We start from the raw sequence: 17,844 nt of genomic DNA, 5'->3' as shown, positions 1-17,844 counted from the left end.
GCCTGCATTCTCCACCAGTGTCACGGGGTGAAGTCGCCTGATGAGCTGCAGCTGTGACCGATCAGCCTGTGACGAGGACGGGCAGGTGTTCCTCGCTTGTTTCCAGGGCGACGCTGATGAAGCTTCAGGACGCTCATCACAATATATATATATATATATATATATATATATATATAAAATAATGTCCCAGAATTAGTTGAAAACGCAACAATAATTCATTCATGTTTTTAATAATATCAGGCCCTGTTCCTGATGTCAGATGTATATGTGAGAGATGGACAGACAGTGAGAAGGAGACTGATATGCCTGAGATCTGCTCATCTTCAACACCTCTCCTCCACAGGTGGCTATCTGATACTCGTTTCTCTTGCTTGCTGATTTTGGCTTGTAGCTGTTGTCCTAACTTACCCTTTACAGACTTTTCAGAAAAAGACAGAAAGATCCCTGACACATCCAGAAGCTTTCCACGCACGGCGTGGCTGCTGTTTCCCAGCCTTACAACAACAGCTCAGCGAGTGCATGCAAACAAGACCTCTACACTCGGCTCATATCATAACTATTTTCTTTTTGATGGGGAATGTGTTTCACCTTCCCCTGACACTCAGTCCCACTGGAAAACGTACACACGCACACAAACTCTCAAACGAAGCATTTGGTAGTGTTGTTTGAACTATGATACAAAAAAAAAAAACCTGTTGCAACTGCAAACAGCTTGTCTTTCATTTTGTCACTCGGCACCACACATCTGCATGAAAACAATTCACAGATAAAGGCCGAACTGACAGTGTGACATCATTCAACAATCCTTCAGTCTGTCTATCTGCTGGATTATAACTCAAAGTCTTACAAAAGACTCCTTTGACACGTAATCAGTCATAACTGTGATTCTATGCCATATGACAATTTCAAAATGCATGTAAATAATCAGCAGGATCACGCATGCCTTTCACAAATACTTTAAACACCTATGTATCTAATACACCTGAGTTCCCGGGGAGCCACACCTATAGGCACTTTGCACGGCGCTTAAATCCATCTGTAAATAAGTCTACAAGGGCACAACTGTTAAAAAAGTGCATGCGGTTGTATTTAAGTTTGTGTTTTGAAATATATCTTCAATACAGTTTTACTATGGAAGCTCATTTCTGCCATGAAATAAAATATAAAAAAGGTATTTTCAACTTTTTATCTCATAGTTATGACTTCTTTTCCCAGAGTTGATATCTTGCAATTCTGTTTTTTTTAAGAATTCTTTGTTTGTATCTCACAATTCTGAATTTCTCTTGCAATTCTGATATCACAATTCTGACTTTTTCTTAGAATTGTGAGTTTATATCTCAGTTATGAGTTATATCTTGCAATTATGACATATACTTTTGATATACTTTATAAATTTGGACTTTTGAAATAAAGTCAGAATTGTGAGATATAAACTTTATATATACACTTTATATATTCAGAGTTTTGTTCTCACAATTTTGACTTTTCCCCCTACAATTCTGACTTTATTTCTAAGAATTGCAAGAACAAAAGTCCCAATTGTAAGATAAAAAGTTGCAATTACCTTTTTTTATTATTTTTGTTATTCCGTGGTGGAAATGGGCTTCCATATTTGATTCTATTTTAGACAGTTTCCAGGTAATTATAGAATCAATCAAATGCAATGGAATTGAATAATCCATCTGGTTCTAGGGACAAGTATTGTTTTGATGCCAGTGTACTTTACCTTGGTTACAAAAAGGCTCTCATTGAGGAGATAAACAAAACAGCAAACAAAAACCCACACATCCTCAGCAACATCCATTTAACCTAAATATAGCCTAATTTTTCTTGTAAATGCTTTTTCAAAGAGCTTCCAAGAGGTGTAGGCCTAAGTGAACAAAGCCAAAAATAAAAAAAAGATTGTCAAGAGTGTCTGCCAGGCCAACTTTGGCCATTGTCTACATGAAATTGTCTTCCTTGAAGAAAATGAAAGTAAAATATAGGAAGGGATGGATAGCTTGTCATGTATTTGTTACTTCAAAACATCAGCCGTTAATATGGCAGCCATTTAGAAAATAACATTTATGTCGGCTTTACCAGCAGAGCCATGTATATCGCAGAAAAGTACATTTCTATGGACTTCACCAAGAAGTTCAGCCAACATGAAATAAAAGAACACAATAAAATAAATTTATTGGACTTAAAGATTCCCCAAGTGGTCACATAAAAAAATAAAAAAAAAACGTCAGCATCCAAATGCTAGCAGAAGAAGCTCTTGTCTATTTCAGAGCCTGAGAGGACAAAGGAAGATGAATAGACAAACCAGATGGGCAGTCTGAGAAAGACTCCAACAGATGCAAAAGGTGAATGAGGATGCAATGAAGAGAAAACTCCAATGCTGAAAATCTCTGTTATGAGGTTGACCACTTTTCATCGACAAAGGCTTATTATTCCAAATGCTTTAATGAGGTTTTGAACATTTAAGACTGAGAATTATGTGACATTTCAGATTAAGAAAAAATTAATGTTTGGTACACTTCAGTGCAAACAAACTTATGCAAAGTATGTCATGTAAGAACATCATTTCAATTAAAGGGGTAATCCACCACTGGCAAGATGGGACTTTAATAAAAGCAGCAGAAACATTTTTTTAATTGGTGCTACACAACTAGAGAAAACAGAGAATGGCTAAAAAGGTAAGAAAACTTCAACATCAACACCCATAATGCACTGGGCTCGATCAGACTAGCAGATCTCTGAGCAAGGATGCAAAAATTCAGAAGTACTATCTGTAGTTTTCACAAAAGCCCTGGAGCTGTCAAAAGTCCACCGTATGACACATTTTATATAATTTCGCAGACTTTTGCTGAAAAATAAAGGGGATCTTGCTGCAAGTCACATGGAAAAACAATACACACTGTTCATTTATCCTACCAACATTCTAACAATACAAATCTGGTTAAAAATTGGCAAACTTGCCCTTTAAGATTAACTGCTTACAGTTAAATCTATTCTAATGAGGCCTGGTGTTTGCCCTTCAAAACACTTCAATGACTTATGGGGGAATCCTTTGAGTGGCATGTTTGAATTATACATTGACAGATATTTACATTTTTTTTTTTTTTGGTGCAGGTCAAGAAGAGTTGAGACTATAATATGCATAATTTCCATCAATTCCTGGTCCTAAGTTACTCATTTGTCATTTATTTGAAGCTGTTTTATAAACTTTCGATATAAAACAGCACCCCTAGAGCAGCTTTAAGGAATAGTTCACCCAAAAATAAAAAATGAATCGCAAAAGAATGTTAAAATGCTACACTTACAATTAATTCTAAATAATAACTATTAAATTATTTTAAAAAATGTATTATACATTTATAAAGTATTTATTTAAGTGTAATTTATCTTATAGCATATAAAGTAAATAATATAGATTTAACGGAAAGATATGTGTAATTTTACAGTAACATTGCTCAAGTCAACATTTTTCATTTATTTTAAGGGTTAGGGTTAAATCACATGCTTCTTGTTAGTTATGTTGTTAGAAATGCACTGTTATGTGCTTAATGCAAATTTATACCTTGTTATTTCTGCTGTAATTCACAAATATTATTTGCGAATGTGCATATTTTAACTCAGCGCATGAAAACCTCACACAAAATGTTACATTTTGTTGTTTGAACTGCTTTTATGTTGATTTTTAGAGCTTGGCATCCTCTTGTTACTGGAAAGCAGCATCAACATTCTGCTAAATCTCTCTTTTTTTGTTTCACATTATATATAGCAGGGGTCACCAGACTCGGTCCTGGAGGGCCAGTGTCCTGCAGAGTTTAGCTCCAAACCTAATTAAACACACCTGAACCAGCTAATCAAGGTCTTATGGTGTGTTCAAGTCATGTCGGATACATTGTATTTTTGTGTTGAACGCACATGTACACCACCACAAAGTTGTTATCACGAGTGGGAAACTTTCTTTAAGCCCAGGATTTTCTTTAAGCCCAGAGTTTCCCAGTTGGAGGCGTGTCAGTGAGAAAACGTGTCAGATGCAATGGACACAGCCAAATACTATAGATATGCAGTGTCTGTGTTGATGGCAAATTTGTTCAAATTAATAAATTTATTATTTTTTTGTAATGTACAATAAAACTGTTACATATAAAAAATATTATATTATTGTATAATTACCACAGAATATAGAATGATTTAGTTTACATCACCTTCATAAATTGAATAAAAACAGTAATAAGCAAAAACACAATGATGCACCTTCTTTATTCATCATTTTGTAGACGTAGAGTTAAAAAAATATAGAATTTTATATAGAAAAGTTAAATCGCCATCTTGTTCCGACCAAAGTGACTTGAACGCACCTGACGTCGTAATTACGACTTGTCAACTTGTAAATACGAACGTCCCAGGAGGACTTGAACACAGCATAACTAGGTATACTAGAAACTTCCAGGCAGGTGTGTTGAGGCAAGTTGGAGCTAAACTCTGCAGGACACTGGCCCTCCAGGATCAAGTCTGGTGACCCCTGATATACAGGGTCACACAGGTTTAAAACGACATGGGGTAAGTCGGGACAGTGGGTAAATGAGGACAAATGAGTGAACTATGGCTTTAAATGTCTTTTTGAATGGAATTAACCTATACAACCTTTAAGATACCAGTCTAGATCTTCAACCACTAAGCTGACCAATATTCTTTAGGTTTCACTGCACAGAAAAGGGTTTTATGAGATCTGTAGTGTAATCACTTTATCAGGTGTACCTGGCTTTATGAGCACTTCACTTCACTGATAAGATAACCACACACATTAAGCTGTTTCCATGTAAACATTCCCAAACAGTAGAAGACAAAGTTTTTAACTGGATAATGTTATGTTATAAAAAAAAGCACAACGATTCAGAAGCTGTAGACAAGCAGGGCCCTCCTCGTTTTCCTTAAACACGTTCTCCTCAATGTCCAGGTTTAATTTTGTGTAAGACAGTGACCACCTATGGTGTTAGGTGTTGGTATAATTGACTTTAAGGGGCCCTAGACGGCTGCCTACCTTTGCCTTTAGCGTTGAGTCCGCCCATGCAGAACACCATTCGTGACCGGGATAGGAGCCAGATTGCTCCATGTTCTCTTTTGCTTTGAGGGAGTGGTATGAATGAAAGCAAACAAACTAATCTGAACTCACTTTTCTCCTGACTGTTGGGCTGACTGTTTCTCTTGTGCTATCATTACCATTACACAGAATAATTACATCAGCTGCAGCCACTTCCAGGCATTGATCTGTAACTCGAATCAATCCTCTGGCGACACAAGGGGATGAAATGGTGATCTATGGTGGTGTGTGAGGGGAAAAACCTGACTTTCAGGCACCATAGGAGTGTTCCAGTCTAGAATGGTGGGACAGTTCCTGGTATAGGCTAGCTGCATCTTTTCCTGCAAGCACATCTTTTTAAGTGCTCTAATGACATAGTGGGCAAGAAAAAAAAAGTCCATGGGATGCTGCATGTGAGAAACGGGAATATGAAGATGTGCGGCGTATGTGTAACGAGTTTCTAATTAAAGACTCGGCGATGTAAGCCCTCGAGGGACGACGACTCCTTCCGTCTGAGAGCCTCAATAAATTTGCGAGAATCGACGGCGAATGTTTGGAGACGTTCAAGACCAGGTGTCCTCGAGGTGTTTTCACCGGAGTTTTCTCTTTCTCTAGAGACATCAGAAGGGAGTCTGACCACTCAAACTTCCCACGCTTGAGCGTATTAAAGGACGATTCGCTTTAAAGGATTGCGCTCTCTCTTTCTCGTTTTGCTAGCCTCGCGTGGGGTTATATAGACCTCGGACGCTCGAGACTCAATAAAACACACCGCTCGCTCAATCGCCTCAGGCTGTGTCGATTGAGGGAAAGAAACACAGCAACACCAGAGTCCTCAGGTAGGTTTACTAGAGGCATTTATGACTTCTGGCGATTCTTTTTTGAAAATGTTTTATCACATCACTCCTAAATTGCGAAGCTTTTTTATTTTCTTCATACACAAAGTAAATTAGCAGCCTGCCCTAATCAATGCGCGACTATGAGATACTGCTTGGTAGTTTAGTTGTGTAGTTTAACCAGTTAATTGATCCACACTACGAGTCAAAGTTTGGACATACACAACTGAATTTATATTTCCCATCCAGGATTAAAAGTTAATTGCACATATGTGTCTCTTTCATAGTTTAAAGGTGTGGTAATTTATGTCGAATGTCTTATTTCTCAATACAACTCCAAAAAAGACATAAACATGTAAACATAGTAAAAATATGGACTGTAAAATCCATGTGCATCTCAGATTATTTGGTCTCAGAAGAATTTAAGAAATTATTGAGTTCATAATTGAGACTTTTAGATGTGGGCAAATGTGAGCACAGTTTGTTGAAATCTGTAACAGAGACACGTGTGAGCTTGGGGTTTCTTTCTCTTTCTGACTTTTTCATGTGCTCTTCATGAAGTGTTATTGCTGTCGAGGAGAAATAGACTTGTGGACTAATATAAAAAGTGCCTACATATCAATAAAGCTAACGTTTGATTGATTTATTTTTAAATGAATGAGTTGCACCACGTTAGTGAAGGAAAATCAGCCAACAAGTGCTCTGCATACATGTGAAATCATTTAGTGGTGTTTAAAAGCACCACATCTCTTAATGAAGAAAATGTGTGGAGAGATAGTTTGAATAGTTTTGAAGACTTAGCCTAGAGTAGGTGTGTCCATGCTGACTGGTAGGGAAAGCGTTAATTGCACTTCTTTTTTTTTATTTAAGAAATCGTAAAAGCCTCCAAAGTTTATTTTTAACATAAAGTGGACTTTTGCATCTTATAAACCCTGTCACTTCTTCAGCAGACTGCGTGATCCAGGACTTGGGCAGTGCGGGACTTGCGCGCACTCTGGTTGCGTGAGCGATGCGCGCGTTGCGGGCTCCGGTTCTAGTAATGGGGCTCGTCATGTTAATCTGCACTACTGCACAAAGCGACGCCAGCGTGAACAAGGTCGAGAAAACGTTCAGACGGATAATAGACATCATGAGACTGGTGGAAAACAGCGCCGACGACGCAAGCGCGCAAAAGAAAGAGAGCGCGCTTAAGGACACTCATCATCTCAAAACGGAAACCGGGGAAACAATTTTAAGTAAGTATGGCATTTGATGCACAGACAGTGTTGGGGAAAGTTACTTTTAAAAGTAATGCATTACAATATTGCGTTACTCCATACAAAAGTAACTAATTACGTTACTTAGTTACTTTTGATGGAACGTAATGCATTACGTTACTTTTGCGTTACTTTTAAAATCTGGACAGGGCTTGCTTGTTTGTTTTTAAAATAAAAAAGTTCTATTTTTGGCAAATATAAAAGCCTTTTCACACCAAAAGTGAAATGAATTAGCCTCAGGCTGAAGGGAAAGTAAATTTACGTCCGTTACTTGAAAAAAGTAATCTGATTACGTAACTCGCATTACTTGTAATGCATTACCCCCAACACTGTGCACAGATGTAAATGTACCAATGTTAATGCAATGGATAGTAAAATAACTAAAAAAAAGTTAAGCCAAAATCTCAGTTTCTGGTTGTGAAACGTTAGTGGAACATGTCCATTTTCCTACTGAGAAACTGACTTCATACATTACCTTGGAACCAGGTGATTAAAAGTCATTGTAAAAATGATTTATACACGTGAAGTTAGTTCAGAGAAAAGCTCATTCGATGCAATGAGTGTGTGCCTTCTTTTTCCCTGACCTATATTTAAGAGGGATGTGACTTACCCACTAGGGCACCAGCCAAAGTCTTAACTCTCGAAGCATTAGGTGAAATAGTTTTGCATTGCACCTGTTGTGTGCCGAGTCAGACGTGGTATCGGTGGACAGCGATTCCCAGCTAGGTCAAGTAATCTCTGGCCTACATAAGATTTTATGATATAAGAGAGAAGCAGAAACAGAAGTACTCAAAAAAAGTGCTGTGTGTTCAATGAATAGTTATAATATTGAATACTAAGAATAAGTGATCATAATGTGTACAGAAAGCTTGTTTTGGGGTCTAAACTGCTTAGTCAGAGCACGTTCATTGCTGGTGATTTGTCTGTGCTTCAGAATCATCCCTCTTGAAGGATCAGTGGATATCCAGGGTTTGACCTTTGAGTGTTTCTTTCCTTTCGCAGAAATCTTTCCCAGAGATATCCCACAGAAAAAAAAGGTTATCAGGATCTTAACAGGTGAGAGACTTTTGAGTTTTCCGTGACCTCGAAACAAAAATGGTGTTTGAGAATTTTAACCTGGCTGTTTTTCTTTCACCAGGTCCTCTTTATTTCAGTCCAAAATGCAGGAAGCACGCCTACAGGCTTTATCATAACACCAGAGACTGCACCAGGCCTGCATGTGAGTACAGTCAAGCATTCCCATCTCTTCACACCCCACAAACAGGTCACATCTCTGCCCACATGCACCACGACCCTCTACAAACTGTCTTTATATTCATGACAGTCTCATGTTGGCTAGGTGTCCTTGATTTACCCCTGCACATGGAGTTTTAACATAGAAACAGTATAGGCTACAAATTCAGGACTCATCCAGCTGATTATACAACTCATCCAGCTTTACTCCTGTCCTCAGACTACAAAAGATGCGCACGACTTCTGACGCGCCTTGCGGAGAGTCCGAGATGTCAAGAGGGTTAACTTTACCAGGTAAGCGACTTTTTAATATTTTTTCGTCTCTGTAAATGAAGGTAATTCAACAAGAAATTGGAGAAGAGAGGGAGAATGCAGGATACCCTTGGCCCTGGAAGTCATTAAAATTGAAAGAATTGAAAAATTCATGGAAAAGTCTAAATTTCTAGATCATAAAAACATCACATATTTTATATATATTTATTTTTACTTTATATATACAGTAGTGGTCAAAAGTTTAAATTTTTTTAACTTACACATTTTTACACATTACAGAATCTGCAAAATGTTAATTATTAGATTAATAATTATATATATAAATGGCATTATTTTAAAAGCATTGATTTATATAAATAAAAATATATTAATATTAATTTATATTATATAAACTGTATGACATTTAAAAAGCACATATCATGTGTGTGTGAAATATGTATGTATATATATATAAATTCTAGATTGAACTAGAAAATTTGTTTTATATCTATATATATGTGTATGTGTATTTATTTATTTAGTTACTTGCACATTAATTTGCCAGAAATTGTGGGAACACTGGATATGACGCAGATTCAAAGCACAGAAAGATATTAAATATGCAGGTAAATTACGAAAGCAAAACAAAACTGATTTATTCTGCAGATTCAGAGAGGCCACATGCACTTAAACGTTTTATGACAGAGAACACATTCCAGGATTAGATAACTTATCCAAGCTATTACAGATGTGATTTAAGCAAACCTTAAGGCAATGCTTTACATTTCAGCTCTTTTTTTTCTTCCTAAGACCACTTCGGAAGGGAGTACATGTAACAAACCCTGTTTCCCAATTTTTCACAGATGGAAAAATTTCAGATGCATCCAAGTGCACACATGCATACGAACACAGCCGAGTCTGAAACAGCACTAAACTTCACTTCCTTTATCAAGCAGGTTGAAGCCAAACCAGAGTGACCCAGAAAAAAAACAGCAGTCAACGTGCCTTTGGACAAGAGAAGAGAATTTAAACCAACACGCAACATTCCACATAATCAGCACATCGCGTCCAGAACACTGCTCTGCCTCTCCGGAGAATAGATGTGGGAAAGAATTGATAGAGCAGTAAACGGACACAGTATAATGGGATGCACTTGCCCAAGGATGGTCTGCTGGACTCAGCATGGAGCCAATGTTAAAACACAGGATGACAGAAAGAAAACAGAAAACGCATCTGGCGCATTGGGTTCTGAACCTGTCTGCCAAAAAATAAAACCATTTTCCATCGTTTCATCACGAAAAAAGGGATTGCCATGGTTTTGCGTTTTATTCTCATCAGATATCAAGACTCGTAACAGTCAGTGCTGATGTTTCGTTTGACATGCTTCGATGGGGTTACAATTCAGAGCCGTGACCACAAATTGTGTTAGTTCACTGCGACGAGAGAGATTTGCTTTTCTCTGTGCTAGAACTGAAAACCAGTTAACTGCATGAATGTTTCCTTTCGCTTCTGTTTGCCAGCAAACAGGTAGATTTTTGCAGTAAGTCCGTGAAAAGCTTTTCGGTTTTGTGTGAGACTGTGAGTGTATGACTGTGGAATATATTCAGTATATTTTCATATGTAAATGTTGTACAAATGAGACTTTAAAAGAAATCTGTATAACAAACATATAAACGTTTGACGTACGATAGGATGTGTATATTTAAAAGAAAATATATTTAAATAAATTATGATTGTTTAAACACTGTGGTCTTTAATGTTTTAAAACTAGACCAAAAAAATGAAAGGTTAATCTTCTGTAGCATAAAACATATAGTTTAACAGCTTATCTTGGCATCAGAAAATACATTTTTAAGGGAGTTCAAGATCTCTTATCACTCATGGTGGATGCTTTGGATGCTTCAGAGATATTTAATTTTTTGTCTGTAACCACACCAAAGATAATTTCTGTTGATAAATATCTTAGCGACGAGGAAAATTCTCCAGAGGGTTCCCGAAAAGATGAAGAGAATGAACGGGAGAGGAAAGGAAAAGTAATCAAAACAACTGGCACAACCACAGTCATAGTCAAAGAAATGAGGGGAAAAGCCATAAATATGTACTCCGATTTTGCTAAAAGTTAGAGGAGGAAAGGCAAAAGTGATTTCAGCATTTTCAGCCGGTTTATTTTGGTGAATTTACTCTCTTCAGAGAGTATGGTCAACAAAAGAAGTTTACAGCTGCTCAAACAAGCATCCTATGACATTTCATTACAATTAAAGACAAAGTGCTTCTCTATACGCTGCTATTGTTTGGTTTGTGTGTTCTGCTTATGAAGACACTTATTTCAAATGGATATTTACATTCGAGCATCTCGTGATGAGGCGTTGCAGGTTTCAGGGGATGGTCGCAGTGTGTGTGTGTGTGTGTGTGTGTGTTATGAGTGCTGCTCCAGGAAGGCTTTGCAGCACCTCACACACTGTTCATACACCGTCTCAAAGTCTTTATCACTCCCCTGCAAGTGAAAACAAACAGGAGCCATTAAAATGTAACTGTAAACAGAAATGATGTGGCCAAGCATAGCAGCAAGAGACACAGGTGAACTTAAGAATGACCAAAAGACAGTAGAGCTGAAATGATTTGATAATCGATTAAGTAAAGAGCAGATTTAGCCCTAATTCACAACTAAATCAATTAATTTACTGTCTTAACTTTTCTTTAAAATATTTATGCACATTATTGAACCAAAACAAGAAATTTTTTGCCTAATTTGTGCTAAAACAATACCAATAAACTACGGCTGTAAGATTATATTAATATTGGCAGTAGAGATGCAAGCAGATTAAATTCTATACTATTGTCTAAATAAAACAGCAACACTAAAAACTAAATGTTTTAAATAGAATTTTGAATCATAATCAATGTACAGTGAAAGAAAGTCAGCCAAGCATTTACTTTTCAACAGTTTTCACTCAGAAATTGCTAGTAAATTTCACATTTAATTAAAGGGAAACTGCACGAAACACATTGAATTAAAGGGGTCATATGATGCGATTTCAAGTTTTCCTTTGTCTTTGGAGTGTTACAAGCTGTTCGTGCAAAGTTAAGATCCGTAAAGTTGCAAAGATTAAAACCTCAAACCCAAAGAGATATTCTTTATAAAAGTTAAGACTGGTCCACGCCCTTCTAAAACGCCTCATTCAAACACGCCCCCACAAAGTTACTGTGTTGGAAGATTTGCATAACATCGCCCACATGTTTACACAAGGGCTGTCCAAACTCAGTCTTGGAGGGCCGGTGTCCTGCAGAGTTTAGCTCCAACCCTAATCAAACACACCTGAAGCAGCTAATCAAGGTCTTACTAGGCAGACAAGAAACTTCCAGGCAGGTGTGTTGAGACAAGCTGGAGCTAAACTCTGCAGGACACCGACCCTCCAGGACCGAGTGTGGACAGCCCTGGTTTACACAAAGAAGGCGTAACTTTTATTCTCACTGTAGTGTTGTTGCCGTCATGGAGATGCGGTGTGTTTCCATATATGGTAAGGAGCATAACATTCCGTCACATGCTTGAGGTATTCGGCCAATCACAACGCAATGGATAGCTGGCCAATCAGAGCACACCGCGCTTTTCAGAACGATGAGCTTTGTAAAAATAGATAAATTTGTATAGACTGCAATAATAATATTAATAAAGATCACACAAAAATGTAATAAAGGTTTCACAACAGTGTTATTTTAATATTATTTATATACTAATATAGTATTTATTCTTATTCTGAATTGGCTTTTATTTTAATTTTCATTTTAGTTTAATTTTTATGTGCTTATTTCAGTTATTTGCCAAGACAACATTTCTCATTTCTGAGTTTACATTTGTAAGTTTACATTTGTCATCTTATATTTATATTTTTATTTTATTTCAGTCCCCAAAAATGATGTTTAATAGTTTCACTTTTGTTAACAATAAAATTTAACCATCAGGTTCTTCTATAAGCTCAGTTGCTATGCTAAATTGCCATGGATCTCATCTTTGGACACACAATGTACCACCTCCATCAAAAGAAACTGCACTCAAAGGACCACACTTCCTCTCACACTTGAATCTTGAGGGACTAAACAGGAAATCTCAACTATCTGAAGAGTGATCATCACCACAAGAGCATTTGGCTGACGAACTGTCCGATTTCCTATTCTGCGATGGCAGAAAGGCCTACCTACTTTAGCCAGCTGGTTTTCTGCCATGAAGAAACACTAGAGAGGAAACATCCAACTTTATACCTTCCACGATTATCTTCAACAATCTCAATGTGGCTGTGACCCACATGTGCTGGAAGCCTTCAGCCTAGGGAAACATCTTCACAATGTGTCTTTAATCAGTCCTTAAGACACCCTCTCACATAAAAGCGAGTTTTCTGATCTTCACAGATGTGTCTTGGAGAGCTGGTGGTGTGAGTGGGATGACCTGACACTGTCTGGAGGAGGAATGCTAATGATCTCAGTTGGGGTGACCAGTCAGGTTCTTTCCAGTTTCTATTTCTCAACACACTCACCCGGACCCTCCCTCTCATAATCGTCACTGCTCCCTTCCAAACATCAGTTTTGTGGTTTTACAAGCTGGCTAAATCAACCGTTCTGTCATAATTGAGTGTTTGTGACACTAAGCACCTCTGTTTAAAACTCTAAATAATACTCTTACATTGGCTTCACATTAACAGACATCGAAAGACCACAATGCACACACAGTTTCATCCTGAGCTTTTGACCTAATTGTTATAGGGTGCAATTTTGGCATCATTTACTGCCCTTCGTGTTCCAAACCCTCCATGAAACACAAAAGGAGATGTACTGAATAACATGGACACTATTTTCCACGCAATAACAACAGAAGGAGGGCTAAAGCTAGGGCTGGGCGATACGGCAAGTCAACTAGTCAACTTAAAATTGTAGCTACATCATTCTATTTATTAACCATCTGGTTAAAGAAGGTTCTTTTCCAAGTGCTGCACACGTGAAGTGGACAACATGGTGTTAACATAAAACAAATGACTTAAATATCTTTGCAGAAATGATGCATGAAATATGAAGGCAAATAATGTACAAGCTCGTCTTCAACATATCCTGTATGTTAAGAAATAATATAAATAAGAAAAATGCTTATTTTATTAACTATAAATATAAATTATAAAACATAAATATATACATTTAAAACAAAGAAGATAACAGCATCTTTCAGCTTGTCACCATCATGTAAATATTAAATATTAAATGTAGTTCTTTACAGGTTTTTGCATTCCACTGCACTGCTTTTCCATTGTTTATTTTATGTAAATATGCACTTGACAGACCTTGACGTCTTGCGCATGAAATGGCATTCTAAAAACATGGCGCTCGAGTGAAAAGAAGTTCAATTCGCATCTCATGACCTTGTGTCCCCATTCCACTGCCTGCGGGTTTTTAATGCAAAAACGTATTTTGTGAAATCTGAGACTGTTTCATATCAAAAGTAACAAAGCACAACATTTATTACGATTTATTGGATGGGAGGTGCCCTATACAATGTTCCGTTCATTAACTGAAAACAGGCTAGACTAATGGATTCTTGGTATTTAAAGGGATCATATGATGCCATTTCAAATTTTCCTTTCTCTTTGGAGTGTTACAAGCTGTTCGTGCATAGATAAGATACCTAAAGTTGCAAAGTCTAAAGTCTCAAACCCAAAGATATATTCTTTATAAAAGTTAAGACTTGTCCACGCCCTCCTAAAACGCCTCGTTTAAACACACCCCCACATGTCTACGTCACGGTGTAGGAAGATTTGCATAACACCGCCCAAATGTTCATGCAAAGTTAGAAGGTGTAACTTTTATTCTCGATGTATTGTTGTTGTTGCCGCCGCCGCCATGTCGTGGAGACGCTGTGTGTTTCGTTGTGAAAGCGAAACTACTTTGAAACCGCATAAACACATTGCATTACACCAAATACACAACATAATGTTCTTTTTAGCAACGTCATATGACCCCTTAAAGAATTTATATTTTTTAATTATCGAATGAGAATCGATTAAAATCGAGAAAACAATATTTTTACTCAGCCCTAATTGTCATCATGTGTAATTGTAACATTTGCTAATATTTTTATTCAAAACCACAATTTCTCGGTTTAAAACATTAAAGCATTACATTCAAATTAGTCAATAACATCTGAAAAATCGCCCAGCTCTAGCTAAATCTCTTTAAAACATCAAAAAGGATGCAAAAGCGTCATAAAAGTGGTCCATACAATGTGTGCACTATATTCCAAATCTTCTGAAGCTATATGATAGCTTTGTGAGGAAAGGACAAAATTTAAGTCATTATTCACTGAAAATCTTGATCTTCACCCTTGGTCTCATTCAAGAGACTTCATTATAGAAGAAGCAATATCCGATTCATGAAAAAGTGATTCTTTTGAGTCAGATCTTCTCAATGAATCAGTTCATTAATTTCATATAGCTTTTTTGTTTATATTCAATTTATGAAGGTGCTGTAAACTGAATCATTATATATTCTATTAAATTTCTACAATACTATGGTATTTTGTATGTGACTTAGCTAATTTTATTGTAAACGAAAAAAAAAAGATTTAATTCAAAAAATGTACCATCGATACAGATGCTGCATTTATTGCTTCTACAGTAATTTCTCACTGATACACCCCCAACTCAGAAACTCTGGGCTTAAAAAAAGTTCCTCAATTTGCAATTACATTTTTGTGGTGCCGTTCACGTGAGTTCAACTTGTAAATATGACCTTTCTGAAATGACTTGATTGCACCATGGTCTGATTCTCCAAGTCAATTTCTTCTGTTGAAGCACTAGATTATCAGTGTATTTCGACTTAAATTACCATCTCATCATCAAGCAAATCTATTTTATGACTTCAGGATACTCAAATATTGCACAAGAGTCATTGACAATTTTCAACTTCAACAATGTTCAATTATAAGAGCAAACAGTTCTCAAAACAAATCCTCTTTTCTTTTTGTGCTCTGAGAAAGAAAGTCATACAGGCTTTGAATGACACGAGGACAGATTTTCCTTTTTTTCCCTTAAAAGCTGTCCTCACCCACAAGACATTCATATCCAGTGCGTGTTGACAGCTGAAGAAACTCTACAAACGGAGTACGCCTTAAACACACACAGATATCCATTGAGGAATCCTCATTCTCAAACATCAGTCAGGGGCCACGACCACACAATGCATCAGATTCTCAGTTCTTCTGCAGAGACCCTGACAGAGGACATGATTTATTGGCTAAGTATATGATTAAGTCTTTATCCAAGCACGCCACAACCAATTAAGCAGCTTGCAGCATTCCCAAAAAGTTTTCTCTACAAAATCACAACCCTTAACCAACCACAAGACTGTAATCCTAAAGGTTAAATATGTATAATTTCTGCACTACTAGCATTAAGATGCAAAAATAACAACCACTGGTGTACAAATAATTGGTCCCGCCCACAAACTCACACTATTGGTCAAGTTAATACTGACTGTCAATGTCAGATTAGTCAGGATGCTCCATAGTGTTTTAGAAAAAAAAAACCTCACCTACGGTTGTCACATTAAGTTTAGATAGAAGTATTTCAACATCAAATAAGTAAGGTCCAAAATGTGAAAATATGAATCATCATGAATCATACAAGAATAAATGTTAAAAGGGAGTGATTGTTGTGGGAAACATCGAAATAATCTACCAAAGCAAGATTGATCCAAAGCAGTTCCCACACTAGTTAACAGCTGGATTCAGACTGAGCTGGAATAGTGAGTGTGACGTGAGCCCTAAGACATAATATAAATTTTATTTTGGGCCTTTTGCCACTTTGATTGAGTATTTGGCAATAAACAACCAGGGATTGGGGCACACACACACACACACACACACACACACACACACACACTTTAGATGTTGTGCAGCTAACTGACTGATTCATAATCTAATTCATATCATTGGTGTGATTCCCTTATGTTCTTTCAGACTAATTCAGGGATATGTTTTAAGCAGCAATGAATCTTGACAGGATCTGACTGTTCTTTCTGCAACAGTCTCCCAGGAGCAAAACGCTGCAACACACACCAAACAGCTGAAAAAAAATTCATTATTTATGACAACACACATAACAGCGCCTAGGTAGTGACAACTGGTGTGGCTGATCATGAACAACAAGGATATTAAAAACAAACAATTAACTACCAAGGATGTACAAAACTACATATCTTCAAATGAGTCGTGGTTTGTCTGAACCAGGAGAGAAAAAGTGTGAAAAAGAAAATATAAATAAATAAATGGTAACACTTTATTTTCAGGACCAATTCTAACTATTAACTTGCATGAATATTACTAGCATATTGGCTGTTTATTAACTAGTACTTATAAAGCACATATTAAAGACTTATTCTGCATGACCCCTTAAAGGGGTCATATGATGCGATTTACATTTTTAAGAAATATAAATAAAGAAGATATGTAAAGTTGCAAAGACTAAAGTCTCAAATCCAAAGAGATATTCTTTATAAAAGTTAAGAGTCAACCACGCCTACCTAAAACGGCTCGTTCTAACACGCCCCCACGTCTACGTCACGATGTGGGAAGATTTGCATAACGCCGCCCAAATGTTCACGCAAAGAAAGAAGGCGTAACTTTTATTCTCGCTGTAGTATTGTTGCTGCTGCCATGTCATGGAGGCGCTGTGTGTTTCGTTGTGAAAGCGAAACTACTTTGTTTGCCTTCCAAAAGAGGACGATATCCGCTTCGTCATGCCTACAGCTGATCCATGCTGGTCGCCGAGGAAATTCATCAACTTCGCGCTGTGGATCGCCGGATCGGCTTTCACCGTGGACGAAGCGGAGTCCAGCCCGGGGTCGTCACATGTGATTGTCGCAAGCCCGCCGGACGCTCCTTCATCGAATCTGCTGGCCGCGCCGTTCTCAAGCCCGCCCGCCGCCGCTCACTCAAGCCGGCCTCCCGTCACTCTAGCCCACCGCCCTCCGCTCACTTTAGGCCTCCGGCCTCCGCTCACTCTAGCCTGCCATGTGTTTCGTTGTGAAAGTGAAACTACTTTGTTTGGCCTTCCAAAAGAGGACACGACTAGAAATCAGTTGTTAAGTTGTATTTACAACACTGTTCCAGAACACTTCAACCCAAATATACAGATGTGTTCAGCACATTTTATGGAGG

At 37.5% G+C, this 17,844-nt stretch overlaps 1 protein-coding gene and 1 long non-coding RNA gene across 3 annotated transcripts in view; one reads left to right on the top strand and one right to left on the bottom strand.

Annotated features, from left to right (window-relative positions):
• The first annotated feature begins 5,310 nt into the window (after nt 1–5,310).
• Nucleotides 5,311–10,351, top strand: LOC107664197 (uncharacterized). 2 transcript variants are annotated; one of them, XR_001631435.1, is made up of 6 exons: nt 5,311–5,910; nt 6,858–7,142; nt 8,166–8,219; nt 8,302–8,382; nt 8,617–8,690; nt 9,602–10,351. It is a non-coding gene; the product is annotated as an uncharacterized LOC107664197 (long non-coding RNA). The 2 variants fall into 2 exon arrangements; XR_001631436.1 differs by having other exon boundaries at nt 6,855–7,142.
• Nucleotides 10,352–11,064: 713 nt separating this feature from the next.
• The window catches only part of LOC107664107 (low molecular weight phosphotyrosine protein phosphatase-like), an 18,507-nt gene continuing 11,727 nt past the window's right edge, over nt 11,065–17,844 (bottom strand). The window contains exons 5-6 of the mRNA XM_016454566.1: nt 16,696–16,750; nt 11,065–11,142 (exon numbers count right to left, since the gene is read on the bottom strand). Coding sequence (XP_016310052.1) covers nt 11,065–11,142; nt 16,696–16,750 — 133 coding nt within the window. The remainder of the gene's footprint in view (nt 11,143–16,695; nt 16,751–17,844) is intronic.

The sequence above is a fragment of the Sinocyclocheilus anshuiensis genome, unplaced genomic scaffold (genome assembly GCF_001515605.1).
Source record: "Sinocyclocheilus anshuiensis isolate Anshui unplaced genomic scaffold, SAMN03320099.WGS_v1.1 scaffold67, whole genome shotgun sequence".
NCBI classification, from domain to species: domain Eukaryota; kingdom Metazoa; phylum Chordata; class Actinopteri; order Cypriniformes; family Cyprinidae; genus Sinocyclocheilus; species Sinocyclocheilus anshuiensis.
The sequence above is the reverse complement of the archived record's forward strand: the minus strand, read 5'-3'. Positions and strand labels throughout refer to the sequence as shown.